The following is a 15062-nucleotide window of genomic DNA, read 5'->3' as shown; positions in this document are numbered from 1 at the left end:
ACATGCTTCCATTTTTCCTTCCCTGTACAATTTTACATATTCTGTAATTATCTTCTATCTTCCTACAGAACCTGACCTATTAGGACAAGTAATTAAGACCAAAAGCCAAAAAACAAGAATATTAAATGGTCAAATAATAACAGCAGCCCAAGAGAAGATAAACATTCTTCAGAAAAGCTGGCTGGAAAAGTTATGTTAAAGATGTCCTCTAAGAAGAATACTTATTCCCACATACAATAGAAAATAAGAAGTAAGAAGATACTGAGAATTTTGTTTCAAGCCTTCCTAGAAACAACCTAGAATGTATCTTGTGACTTTCAGCCCTAGGAAGGGAAAGGGTAAATATATAAGAACCTGGAAGAAAGCTTTGAAGTGAGCATCCTCTTGAACGGTAGTGTTCTGATCACTTGGGAGGAGAGGGAACAGGCTCTGAAGTCTCACCCTTTCACAAATCACCTTGTTAGGATGGCCAGGTAGAGGTGCTGAATTGGCCCCGGGAGATATCTGGGAAAAAGAGGGAGAAGAAAAGGATAGTTCATGGCTAGCTGCACCAATGTGGAGAATCATTGCCTATGAAGGACAGTCTGGACTTTCTAGGTATTTGATGATTTTGTTAGCAGAGACTGAAAAGAAATAAAATATTAATCTTAAACATCAAAACAAATATAAGGATGGCAAAGGTTGCCTCTGGCAATGGATCTCTCTTATAAAAACTTTCTTTAAAGGCAAAAACTAGCACTGCTCAAGAACACAGAGTCCTTCCTATGTTTCCCAAATAGTATCTATTGATATCTTTTTTGTTGGCATTAATTCTGAAACCCTAAACGATAGATAAGACTTCATGTCAAGAAAACCTGAAGTAAAATCACTTAAGTACAGAAAGATTAGTGTCTGCCTGGCTACGATTAATTTTTCATTCTCTTTTTTAGTGAACCTTCCAAATGATCATGCAAGGGAAGAGAGATTTCAGAACAGCTATGGCAAAATTTCTATTGTGATCACAAGTATAAAAAGTAAGGTTTCAATTGTGGACATCTCAGCTCTATTTAACACAAACCTAGTAACCTACACCTAATGAATAAAGAACAAGATCATAAGCCCCAAAGTAAATGACTGCATGTTTTAAATGCTTGACTAGATTGTGAGTTAACCCCCATAAACTCATATGTAAATATACTTAATCTGTAGCATTTCTGATCATAGACATCCATGAGTATCACCTGTTCCACTGTGCTGTAGCATGACCTGTCCTTGGAGATTAAGGTTTGTGGACCTGAGTGCCCCTACACTAAAGGCCATGTGATTTAAGGCTGTCTTGTTTTTAGTTTCATTGCTGCACTCATTCCCTTACATGTAAGTGTCTATCCTGTGACAGGCACTAAAACAAAAAGACAGTCATGATTTCATACCTTCAAGAAACATATGCTATAAAAAAGAAACAACAGCAAATCATCGTACAGTATAAAACAGTATCTTTCTGTGATAATGGTCCACACTGGTGCTATGCAGAGGTAACTGGTAAGAAACAGTGCAGTCAAGAAACTATAAAATGTTCAGTATAACTGGTCAGTAAGGAAGTAGCCAGAGAGGAAGGCAGAGACAGATCATAAAGAGGCCTGCTAATCATATGAACAATCCTGCTATAATAACCTACTTTAGCATCTTTATAAATTTTTGTTTCTGGTTTGCCATGAGCCTGATAAACAGATAAATAACTAGGCTTGTTGCTAAGAGTAAAATTACTTCCAAAGACCTTCCTAGGATTGAAAGCAAAACACTAGAGGGCAGTAACTTAAGAATTCATTAGTACTGCTACACAAAATGTTTTGGACATGAACTAAAGCTTATCACTATACTATAAACATGAATATACTAACATCCTTTTACCACTGTGATGAAATGAATGACTGAATCAAAGAATATTTACTGACTGCTTCTTATAAGCAAAGAGTTACATTAGAAAAAAAAATATGGTTCCCACCCTCAAGGAGCTTATTCTACTTTAAGGAAAAAAAAAAAAAAAAAAGATGCAAGCAGCCCACTATAGGATAATGTTTTAAATGCCATAATACAGGCAAAAATTAGAATAGAGGTAGGAGCCTTGGGTTTATCTGAGGGCAAGCGTAAGAAAATATTTCATAGGAAAAAGTATTTTTCACATTCCTGACTCCTCATTCAATGAGTGCTTTTACCACTTTAAAGCAATTCTCTCCTCCTCAAAATGGTCTGTTCCTTTATATAGGCTTCATGTTCTTTTTGCAATCTCAAGCTTATAATATGCGCAATAAGTACATTTGAAGAGTGTTTTAATAAGGCCATCTACCTTCAACTATCATACCTAAAGCAGTCTTACAAACTTACAAAGTGTGAGTAGCACTCTTATGAACTGCTACTGCAAGAGCTGGCTGAAAAAACAGGTATCAGTAACATGTAAATAAAAAACTGGCAAACCCTGGTCCTTGGCGGGGGTGTTGGGGAGAGAAGGGAAAAGAGAATTCTAAGATGGCCTCCAAGATTCCCACCTCTGGTGTATTTCTCCTGTATAATCCATCCCTCCCTGGTGTGTGGGTAGGACTGTATATATGGTGAATTTCATTCCCATGATTAGGTTAAATTATCTGAGCTAAACTATACAAACCCTTTCACAGAGGAATTTTCAGATATAATTAAGATTCCAAGTCACTGAATTTTAAGTTAATCAAAGGGGAGATTATCTTGGGTAGGCATGACTTAACCAGAAAAAGGTCTCAAAAGAAGCTGAGCCCTTCCTAAAGGGATTCTCCTGCCAACCCTGTAGACTAAGCTGCTATGTTTTGGGGGCATGTGAAGGGGGCCATGTGGAAGAGAACTGAAGGCACCTAAGGAGCTGAGAATGGTCACCACTTGATAGCTAGCAAAAAATAGGGAACCTCAGTCCTATTATCCTAAGAACCACATTATACCAACAACAGTGAGCTTGGAAGAGGACGTCAAGTCTCTAATAAAATCACAGCTCCAGCCAAATAAAACCCTGAACAAAAGGCTCTACAGCTAACCCACATCAGGACTTTGATCCATGGAAACTATAATAGATTTGTGGTTTAAGCTACTAAATTTGTGGTTATTTGTTACACACAATAGAAAACTAACACAACATACAGGTACATAACAGAATAAACTGTTGTACCATACTCAAGGAAAGTGTCTTCTCCAGAATTCTAGCTGTATTAGTTTGATTATGAAAGATGACTTTTTATCTAAGCAATACAGCAGTTTTTAAAACCTCAACCTGGTAATAGTAAACTTCATGCCAGGAATCAAACTGGACTTTCTGATCTTTACATACTGCAAATTAGGGTTAACTAACTTGCTTAAAGTGAAAATCTCATAAACACCAGAGTCATAATTTGAAGCCAAGTCTATCTGGCTCTAAGGTTCAGACTCAACCCACTAAACAACCTTCTAACTGAAGAATTTTAAAAGTAACATTCTTCTTTATAATCTGTCTAGTTGGATTAGTAACGAGCAACTATTCCACAATGCCTATTTAAAGCTATTTTAAGTATTTAAAAATAAAATTTACTTCCCTGTAAGTTGTTTCTGACTTCCACTACTTCCATAACTCCCCCTCAGTTAAAATTACTGAGGTTATACTATATCCAAAAATCAATAGAGTTCTATTTTCCCTTAACCTACCACCTGCTGAGCATTACAAAGACATGGTAACTTCAGCCTTCTATGAGGATGCACCTATATTTAAAAAGTCCTGCCATGAAAACAACCCTGAGATGGGATTCAATCTGCAACTCCTCACACTTCTCATTTTTAATGTTTACTTACATGTAACTGTATGACTAATTCATCCAGCATAACTTTCACAAGACTAGAATTACAGAAAATAAGTTTAACCTTTTAAGCAACAACACATTATCATTTTAAGGACATCTTTTGTTTAACATGACCTTTCCCTGTCTTGGTAACCATAATGTAACCAACAATTTAACCTCTATGTTGGAGAGTATAGTATTATTGTTATTGTGATAAACTGTGGTAGTTATTATGTTAAAAAATAACATTGGACTTAGGTCTACATACTATCCCAGAACTTGCTTCCTCCAAAATCACTTCCTTCTTCATTCATTTACATTTTTCTCATAAAAGTGAGGTAGAGGATGCACAGGTGTATGCCCTCTAGGCCAGCATTAAATAACGTACTTTCCACAAAATAAACTGCTCCAAAGGCCAAATAACCTTCTCCAAAATGGGCACATTACTGTCCAGAAAAACTGTTCACTGTTACAAGCTGCATACCAATGGCTCAAGGCACTCAAATCACAGGCTAACAGAAAAAGGGAAAAAACAAAACAAAAGATGATGAGTTAGGTGCTTGGTGTTGATTCCAACAAGTGCCTTACTCCCCTAGGTCCAAGTCTGGGTACCTAAAAAATGAAGAGGTCAAATCCAAATTATCTAAAAATCCAAATATTCTCACTGCTTCCATGATGGCAAATGTTAATCTCCTGGAAAGTAATCAGGGAGATTTTATTAACAGCTTAACAGTTTGAATCACTGATCTTTCATCTGATAAATTCTCAGGTTATATTTCAATATATGAGAAAAGCCATATACACAAATATGTTCATCACATTACAGCAACAATTTAAAAGGGAACTAGAAGTAACCTAATCATTTAATAAGTAAATATTTAAGTCAGATTATGGTATGTGTGCTTGGCAGACTATTATGCAGTCATTAAACCATTTAAATGGTACTACTACTTACGTGGGGAGGATCATTACTGACCAGCAGTTTAAATAAACTATCATTCCCATTCTTGAGTTAATGCAAACAACAAACTGGGCCCATGTCTTTCTGGGAGCAGAGCACAACCCGGGTTGGTGAAAATAGCTGCAAGTCTCCACCCTCCTTTCCCACACCACAGTGCAAGAAATTAACAGGAAAGAGGGGAAAGGAAGGCACTTGCAACTATGGAGGTCTCTAACTACTGTATGTACTGAGCAGGTGAACATAAAGGTTAGGAAAGGTAAGAGTTACACATTCTTTTAATAAATTTTTCTTTCCTTCACTTCCACAATTGAGATTTGCCTGCACAAGGATTATTCTCCCCTCAAGAAACTATGTCTAAAAGCATTTTACTTAGGCTGGCAACCTCAAAGTTGATTGCTCTAAACCATCTCTTCAAGATTTACCTCTAAGAATTACATGGATTTGGAAAATATCTAAACCATGACCAGCCCAAATCAATAAAAAATTTATACATGTATGTACACATGTACACATTTGAAAAGATGAAGTGTGACTGAGTTCTTTATAAGTCTTACTAAATAAAAATCATAATTAATTCAAATCTATTGTATGTCTACCATGTGCTAGATACCGTGAAGAAAAAAAAATATTTCTTGCCCTCAAAGAGATTCAGTCTAGTGAGGGGCAAATTCAACAGGAATAAATGAGGACAACAGGGGCCCCTAACATAGAGGAGAGAAGAAAAGGTGTTTGGATCCTTTTAAGAGGAACATAAAATTACAGAAGAGCTGGGAGAAAAATAAGACTGTGTACATAGCCCTCTTTTGTCTACTTGCTTAAATTTCTCACTCGTTAATTTATTACAGAGTTCAAGCTTTTGCTTCATCTCCAGATAGACAATGTGAGCTTAGGAATTTAACATTTGCTGAACAAATGAACTAGACTACAACTACAGAGTTCAAACGTGTGTTTATAAGCCATTAGTACACTCTGTCCAGAGAAAAAATAAGGCAAACTATGATTTAACCAAGTAAGAACCAACATGAAAATGAATGTCTGATATAGGTGATTAGTAGGAAAACAAACAGAAAACTAGTAAGTAGACTCAGACACTACACAACAATCACGGGACTAATCAACAACTACCTTACCAGCAAAATGAATTACAAAATGGTGGTGGCCTAAACAAAACTGGAGCAGCACAGAGAGAAACAGATGGAATAGACTAGAAGTAGACAGCAAAGATAATCTTGACCAATAATCCTTCCATACTGATCAATCACTTCAGAGATTTTTATCGAAGGATTTCTCACTCATACTTCCCACCCTCAGCCTTGGGGGAAAAAATGTAAACAATGAGCACAAATAAAAACAGTGATGTAACTAAAAGCCTCATCCAAAGCAGTCGGCAGAGACACAATAGGTCTAAACTCCACATTATGATGCTAACATATTCAATTATCTCTAACTGTGCCATCCTGTCCACTCTTCCTCAAAAAATCAGGTTGCTCTTGTACAGAAAATTCTCAATATTTAATCAAATTAATAACTTACAACTTAGTTTAGCTATAAAAATAAGATGGGCATATAAAACTCAACAAGTACAGAAACACACTACCTTCCAGAGTCACAGAAGATATTAGAAGTGGAGGGACCACAGAGATCATTTAAATCCAACTCTCATATTTTACAGAAGAGGACTTGAGGCCCACATGACTAATTTCTGACAAAATTTACTGAACTATAGCCTCTAAAGGCCACGAAGTCTTAGAAACAAGCCTTACAAAAAATTATAGATATCAACTTAAAATTGAACCCCTATAATGAATAGATTCAAGATTTAATAGGTTTTCAAAAAGTGAAATATAAGACACCAATACATTTATGAGCCAGCAAAAGCTGGAGTATACTAAGTGATACAATTCCTACTTAAAAATCCAGTTAGTAATTTCATCTTTTTATTGCAATTACTAAATACATGACAGCTGCAATGCAACTGATCTGACCCCTATATTTGGTCTTGTATTATTGTTACTTCTATAGAAGCCCAATTTCTTCCTAATGGAAGACAAACAATTTTACTTTGATTCCCAACTGTCCCTAAATTCTCATCAAGTTCTGATTTCTTAAAAACTGAGGAAATGGATTTAAAAAAAATTTAAGCCTAGTTATCAGGGCAGCCAGCTATTTAAAGGAATTTTTCGGTAACTGTGTTAACAACAGTACCTGCAATCAAGGCCACGTAGGATCCAAAAAGACTTGCAATTCTAAAGTAATAACGTGAAAGATTTGCATACACTTAAACTTTGGTATGTTAAGTGCGCCTCAAAAGAAAACAGAAAAGGCAATTCAAGATTACATTACTCGTTTCTATTTACGGTGAAAGAATTAACATACTCAACTTTCAATGTTAACAGTATATATCATTTTTACAGCACAAAGAAAAACCAAGGTCTTACAAGTCCTACACACGTAAACGGAAACTTTATTCTCTTTGGCCCTCAATACTTTGAAAAACTCTCGGCTCAAAACCAACCTCTTTCATTCCTCAGCCCTGAAAGAACTTCCCTCCCCTGAGAACAAAACGCAGCCTGTTCAGAAACCCGCGGCGGCAGAAGGACGCGAGAGAGGACCCTTCCGACCGGATTCTGCGTTCTCCGGCGTGACATCATCTCACCTGCGCCTGGGCAAGAAGCGAGGGAGGGAGAGAGCGAGGCCATCTCCCGCGGGCTGTGCCCGCACCTCCTCGCAGCTGCCGCGGGAACAAAGAGCGCCGGGAGGCCCAGCCGCGCCCCGCTGACACCAAGCAACCACATCTCTAGCGCGGCCCGGCAGGCTCCCGACGGCCCAAGGCTCGGCCCGACCCGCCTCGTGCGGGAACCAACGGCTGCCGCAGCCAATACCTGCGAGGGGAGGCTCCGCCCTGCGGGGCTACTCCCGCGGCTCCTCGCCGGGCCGCCGCCTCCTATTGTGACCGCTCGCCCAGCCAGCGGCCAGCTCGCCAGATCCTCCGTTCCCGGGCCTCCTCAACCCCGGAACCTGGGCTCCGACCGAGGCGCTGTCACGGCGCTTCCTTCCTCCCTGCACCATCACACGGGCCGCTGCAGGAAACGACAACTGCACGCCCAGAGCTGACAAAAGTCGGCTAACGCCTCGGGGGCTCCATCCTCTCCGCCCCCGCGCCCTAACCGGCCCGGCCGCTGCACGGCCCCACACCGCTGCACGAGGGGGGCCCCGCCCCGCCCCGCCCCGCCCCTCGCGGACGGGACTCGCCGCGCGCCGGCGCAGTACCCTCCGTTGCGCGCGCAGGCGACGGCCCCCGCCAGTAGGCCGCAAGATGCGCGAGCAAGCAACCCTCCCGCTTCTCGAGTCTGGGTAGCCACCACTCCACCCCGACCCCCTCGCCGGAACAAAGCTACCGAGCCCAGGGCGCGAGACCCCCAAACGCTCCGCCCCTTTACCCCTCGGCTGGTCTCTGCGCGCGGAGCCCCCTTTGTTTCCACCCGCGGGGGAGGGGGCGGGGCGGGCTGCGCGCGTCGCGGCGCGCGACTCGGACTAGTTCCGGCAACAGAGCCGTTGCGCAGCGCCCCTGCGCAGCCCCGCCCCGGCCCGGCCCGGCCCCCGCGCCCTGCGCCCAAAAAGGCCTCGGCTGCCGCTGGCCGCGGGTTGGCCAAGCCTCCCATCTCCTACGCGTCTCTCCCTAAATGCTGTTCCAAGTCCGTACGTACCGCCTCCAAAACTCAGCCATCAAACAGTAACTGACCTCACTCAAATTCCCAATAAAGTATGTATTCAAGCGGCCCGAGTGTTAGGAATTTTTATTGATGCAGAGGGGGGGTGATTTGTCCAAGGTGTCTTTGTCCGAGGTGTCTCAATGGAGAGGCAGGTTGAAACCTAACTTGTTCTAATGTAAAGCTCAATTAAACAGTTATTCATATTGTGCTGAGGACAGGAAATGAGATAGGTACGAAGACCAAAGCTGGCATGGTGCCTGTCCTAATCACGTTCAAGATCTAAAAGAGGAAGTAAGATCGTCCATAAAAGCGCAATAAATACAAGGACAAAATAGTTTAAATGGTATCGGAGGAAAAGAAGGCAGTCAAGGGGACATTATCAAAGAAGTAGGCTTTAAGCAGATAGGAATTATATGATGTCTTCAAGGATGGTGATCATATTTCAGCCCAATCATCAAAAAGCCCAGGCTCTAGTTCTTTTGGCATTACTTAAACCAGTCTCCTTCCTGTTCTGGGCCTCAGCTACTCCCTGTAGAAAATTAGGGAACCAGACTAAAACGATGTTTCAGGGTCCTCTGAACCTCTGTGTATTGATATGAATAACACGAAAAGGTAATTATTTGTGTACATTTGTCTCCCATATCAGACTGAGCGACCAGACTGTTCTGACTCTGTAACCCTAAGATCCAAACCTACAGCCTGAAATACAAGAGCAGGTGCTTAGCAACTGCTGAATTAAAGTTCCAGCAATAACAAAACAGGCTTTTACAACTCCTGGAAAAAGAGAGGCTAGAATGAGATAACAGGCCCCCATGAACAAGTCCCCTCCCCCAGGCGCACACCCCCATTATGAGCCCAGTTATCTAGCCGATTCTCCTCCCAAAGCCCTGTCAGTCTTCCAAAAGCAGCTAATTTGGAGATTATTACATCCAAACTTTTAAGGTCCCCCCCCCTCCCATTTCATAGCACAGAATCATAAATCCCAACCACACCTTTAGGTGCATCCAATGTAATCCACTTCTAACCTTTGGATCTCCCACAATTCCTCCTCTACTGCTGTGGATTCACCTAGCATTATAAATCTTTCAACAGAATCTCAGCTATACAAGCTTCTTTACATAATACAGACAACACTGAAACAGCTTTTCTTGTTTACTTGGATATGGGCTATGTAATGAGGGGGGGAAATAGAGAAAAAAAATGGGAACCCAGACGGAAATTACCGTTTGGAGGCTGTCCAATCATAAGAGTCAGGTTCCTCAAGTGCTGAATCTCAGTAACAAAAATCTATTACAGTTCTCCAGGGTTCCTAACCCTTAAGCTTATGTGAATTCCTCCCGGGGTTCAGCCAATCCTTTGTCAGGCAAACTCTTTGAGAACCCTTCTCAAAGGGTTGAGATCTTAGCTAGCTGGGATCTGAAGGCTTCATCCAAGTAGTCTGCCTACATGTAAACAATGTTCCCACACCTCAAGGTTGAATAGTTTGAAATTTGTATTGCAATTTCTTTTCTAATTGATTTTCTTAAACCAGAAAATATAGTGCCCTGCTAATAAACACCCAATGAGTGGGTTAAGTTTTAAGGTGGGCCACTGACCACAACCACCTAATGTGGCAGAAAGTAAATCATATCAGAGCAGTTGTTCAACCCCAGTCTGCCTAAAATTTTACTTGGTGTCTGTCCAAAAAGGTGGGAAGCCTTACTGGAGAGGCGTCCAATGGATCTTTCTGCAATGATGGAAATTTCAACATCTGCAACATCCAAAAGGTAGCCATTAGCTACATACATCTGGCTACTGAGTGAGCACTTGAAATGGAGCTAATGCACCTAATGAATTAACCAGGATTGTATAAATAGCCACATCTGGCTAGGGGACAGTACAGCACTTGTGCGAAAAGTAGCTGCTTGTAGCAAGAACTTTTTGAGAATTCTGACTCCAAGACTGCCCTTTAAAATTGGTTTTCATGACATAAGTGAAAACTGTGAATGACTACTAAAAACTTCTTCCTGGGGTACCTAAGTCATTTAAGTCCCCTCAACTTCTAAAATTTGTTGCTTACCAAACAAGAAATTATTGCAGTTCCTGCAAATGTATCTGGTCATTGGGACTGTCTAAGCTGGTGTCCTACACATGGGAATAACAAACAGCTGAGATTTTTTTTTTATTGGGCAGCATGGGATCTAGAGATAAATTAGGTGGTATTGACATCTTTACAATATTGGATCTTCAATCTGTAAGTAAGATGCATCCTATTTACCTGAGTTGTTAATTTCTTCAATAATGCTTCACAGTTTTCTGTAGAAATCTTGCACATTTGTTCTTGGATTTATTCTAGATTTTACATATAATTATCAATTCTAATAGTTTTCTTAACTTTTTTGAATTTTCTACACATACAATCCTGATGGCAGAAAACAACTGTTCAATTTTTCTTTCCAATGTGTCTTCCTCTTGTCTGCACTCGCTGGAACCTCCAGTACAATGCTAAATAGATATACAGTGAGAGCATGCATTTTTGTCTTATTCCAAAACTTAGAAAGCTTCCAACATTTCACCATTAAGTATGATGTTGGCAGTAGGTTTTTTGAGGATCCCTTTAGCAAATCAAGTGAGTTCTCTTTTATTTCAAATTTGCTAAAAGTTTACCATAAAATGGATATTTAATTTTATCAAAATTTTCTGTATATGAGATAATCATGGATTTTCTGTTACTGGGTGAATTACATTGATTGTTTTTTGGAGGTTAAACCAATTTTACATTCCTAATAAAATCATGTCATTCATATTGTACTACTCTTTTTATATATTGTTGGATTTGGTTTGCTAATATTTTGCTTAGAATTTTTACATCTGTGTTCTTAAGTGACATTAGCTGTTCTTTTTCCACTTTTGTAATGTCCTTATCAAGTTTTGTTACAATATTATGCTAGACTCAGAAAATCAATCATGGAGTATTCTCTCTTTTTCTATTCTCTACAAGAGTTTCTATAAGATTGGTGTTATGCCTCCTTTAAATGTTTGCTAGAATTTGCTGGTTAGCCATCTGAACTTGGAATTAGATTTCTTTAGTAGTTATGGGTTTCTTGTCAGATTTTCTGTCTTTTCCTTATTTCTTTTTCTTTCTTCTTCTTTTTTTTTTTTCTTTTTGGTCATGCCATGCAGCATGCGGGATCTTAGTTCCCAGACTAGGGATCGAACCTGTGCCCCCTGCATTGGAAGCACAGAGTTTTAACCAGTTGGACTGCCAGGGACATCCCTTTTCTTTATTTCTAACAAAAGAAAAACAACTATAATCTTAGGACATATATAAATATGTCCTCATTTTGAAGCTCACAGTAAACAAGAGAAAAAAATTTTGGATTACTTCAAAATGAAAACATCATTGCAATAGAATGAAAAGGCGACCTATGGAATCGGAGAAAATATTTGCAAATCATGTCTGATAAGAGGTTAACATCCAGAATATATAAAGAACTACAAACAAAATCCAAAACCTGATTATAAAATGGGCAAAGGACTGAAATAGACATTTCTCCAAAGACATACAAATGTCCAATGAGCACATGAAAATATGTTCAACATCAATAGTCAGGAGGGAAATGCAAACCACAATGAGATACTACCTCACACTCATTAGGATGGCTACTATTAAACAAAACAAACAAAACAGAAAATAACAAGTGTTGACAAGGATGTGGAAAAATTGGAATCCTTGTGCACTCTTGGTAGGAATGTAAAATGGTGCAGTCACTTTGGAAAACAGAATACTAGTTCCTCAAAGCATTAAAAATAGGAAAAGAAAAAAAAAAAGAACGAAAAAAGAAATGATCCAGCAATTCCACTTGTAGGCATATACCCAAGAGTTGAAATCGGAGTCTAAAAGAGATATCTGTACACCTGTGTTCCTAGCAGCACTATTCATAACAGCCAAAACGTGGAAGCAACCCAAGTGGCCATCCATGGATGAATAAACAAAATGTGTTCTACACATAAAATGGAGTATTATTTAGCCTTTAAAAGGAAGGAAGTTCTGAGGCATGCTACAACATGGATAAACTTTGACGACATTATGCTAAGTCAGTCACAAAAAGACAAACGTATGATTTCACTTGTACGAGGTACATAGAGCACTCAAATTCAGAGACAGAAAGTTGAAAAATGATTGCCAGGGTTTGTGGGGAGAAGACAGTGAATTACTATTTAATGGATACAGTTTCCATTTTACAACATAAAAGAGTTCTAGAGATTGGTTGTACCATGTGAATGTACTTACACTACTGAACCATACACCTAAAAATGGTTAAGATGGTAAATTTTATGTTGCAGATTTTACCACAATTTAAAGAAATTCTCATCACAGCAGCAAAAGGGATATTTTAAAAAATGTAACATCACTCCTTTGCTTAAAACCTTCCAAAGACTTCCCATAATACGCAGAATAAAATCTAAACTTCTTTCCTTGGCTTACCAAGATCCACTTGATCTGGTCTGCACCTACCCCTTCAACCTCATCTCATACCACCACTTCTACCCTCATCCACTTGCTTGTGCACACCAGCTTTCCTTCTGTCTGTTTCAATTTCTAGCCTTATGGCCTTTGTGCTAGCTGTTTCCTCTTCCTAGAATGTTCTCCTATGGCCTAGATTTTCTCGATTTGTTCTTTTCCTTCAGTCAGATCTTAGCCTAAGTGTCACCTTCTTAAAGGCCTTCCCTAACACCTTATCTAGAGTAGCCAACTGCCCAATTACTTACACAGTAACTTAAGAGTATCTGATTATTTACTGGTTTACATACATAGTTGATTTTTCTGTCCCTTCCACAAAAAATAAGCACCCAAAGAACAAGGACCTTCTCTGTCAGTCTTTTCACCACGGCACTCAATTGTGCCCAGCACAGAGTAGGCACTTATAAATATTTGCTGAATGAATAAATGCACAGTTTTTTAAAAATGACCTAAAGCTCCACAATTAAAGACAAGTTAAATAAATTACCATGTATCTGTATGGTAGAACACTATGCAGCCATTTTAACTGATGTTTCATGTATATATAATGCACAGATTATATTTTTCAAGATGGCCATAGTAAGTTCTCCCATTCTTCATTCTCCTCTTATTATGTAGACATTCCTCCCCAGTGGAGTGCTGGTGCTCCCTCCTCTTGAATTTGGGCAGGCCTGTGACTATGGTGGAAGTGAAGCTTTGTGACTTCTGAAGTTGTCATAAAAGGCCATATAGCACCTGCGTGGTCCTCTTGGGAGTCACTCTTAGAATCAAGCTGCCATACTGTGAGGAAGCCCATGCTACATACAAGTGCTCAGGCTGAGGGCCTCAGTTGAAGTCCCAGCTGACAACCAGCATCAACCATCAGACATGTGAGTGAGGACATCAAGATGACTCCAGCCTTGGCCACCATCTGACTGCAACTGCATATGAAATCCCAAGCAGGAGCCACCTAGCTGAGCACAGGAAACCCCAGAACCGTGAAAGATACTAAAAGATATATGCTTTGCATCACTGAGTTTTAGGACAATTAATTACACAGCCATAATCAGTGCAGTTTAGTTTTGTTTTAAACATGCAGAGAATGCAAAAAAAAATCTGAAGGAAAAAAATGCATGTTAAGAGTGTTATCTATGAAAAGATGGTGCGTTTACTTATGACAGTCTATTTTTATTTCCCCACATTTCCCTAATGAACACATGTAACTATATAACACGGGGCACAGGGACATTTGGTTTTGTTTTTGTTTTTCTTTTTTTAAGTACAAGGAACAAGAACAATTAAAGGATCTTTGACATTTTTTAACTAACCAGAGAAGATTTAGGAATGGGCAGTAAACATACAAAAAGATGCTCAGCATACTTAGTCACTAGGGAAATGCAAATTAAAACCGCAGTAAGATGCCACTTCACACTCACTACAGTGGCTACAATTTAAAAGACAACCAGGAAAAAAATACTGGCAAGTTACGTGAAGAAACTGGAACCCTCAAGCATTTGCTGGAATGCAAAATGGTGCAGCCAATTTGGAAAAGTTTGGCAGCTTCTCAAAATGTTAAAATCATGAGAAAACAAAAACATGCTTAACAGGCAATGTTCACAGCAGTGTTATTCATAATAACCAAAACACAGAAACAAATATCCACTGACTGGGGAACTGATAAACAAAATATGCCAGATCCACACAATGGAATATTACTTACCCATAAAAAGGAGTAAAGTACTGACAAACCATGAAATTATCACACTAAGTGAGAGAAGCCAGACACAAAAGGCCACATATTGTATGATTCCATTTATATGAAATGTGCAGAACAGGTAAATCCATAGAGACAAAAAGAGTAGTGGTTGCCAGGAGCTGGTGGGAAGGAATAATGGGGAGTAATTGCTAATGGGTATGGGTCTGGGGTGGAGAGGAGGATAGGTGTTCTAAAATTAGATGGTGGAGGCAGATGAACAACTCTTTGAATATACTAAAAACCACTGTTTGCAAAGATGAAAAATATTTTATACAAATATAACTTTTAAAAATCCTGTGAATACTAAAATTCCAACCAATGTCACTTCTGGGGAGAGGGACTG

At 39.6% G+C, this 15062-nt stretch overlaps 1 protein-coding gene across 14 annotated transcripts in view; it reads right to left on the bottom strand.

Annotated features, from left to right (window-relative positions):
• RNF38 (ring finger protein 38) overlaps positions 1 to 15062 on the bottom strand; it is a 168713-nt gene that overhangs the window by 94981 nt on the left and 58670 nt on the right. For 5 of the 14 annotated variants that reach the window (XR_009051375.1, XM_057722220.1, XM_057722222.1 and 2 more), the window contains one exon: positions 355 to 504. The exons of 1 other annotated variant lie outside the window; for it this stretch is intronic. Coding sequence is in view for 1 of the 13 variants with exons in the window: in XM_057722216.1 (XP_057578199.1) it covers positions 355 to 504; positions 7283 to 7291 (159 nt within the window). In the remaining 12 variants the exon portion in view is untranslated. Of the gene's footprint in view, positions 1 to 354; positions 505 to 4194; positions 4241 to 7282; positions 7342 to 7423; positions 7512 to 7649; positions 8003 to 8207; positions 8282 to 15062 lie in introns of those variants that run through there. 8 more of the 14 variants (XM_057722224.1, XM_057722218.1, XM_057722221.1 and 5 more) reach the window with 8 other exon arrangements.

The sequence above is a fragment of the Hippopotamus amphibius genome, chromosome 2 (assembly GCF_030028045.1).
Source record: "Hippopotamus amphibius kiboko isolate mHipAmp2 chromosome 2, mHipAmp2.hap2, whole genome shotgun sequence".
Lineage (NCBI taxonomy): Eukaryota > Metazoa > Chordata > Mammalia > Artiodactyla > Hippopotamidae > Hippopotamus > Hippopotamus amphibius.
This window is presented reverse-complemented; position numbering and strand designations above follow the sequence as displayed.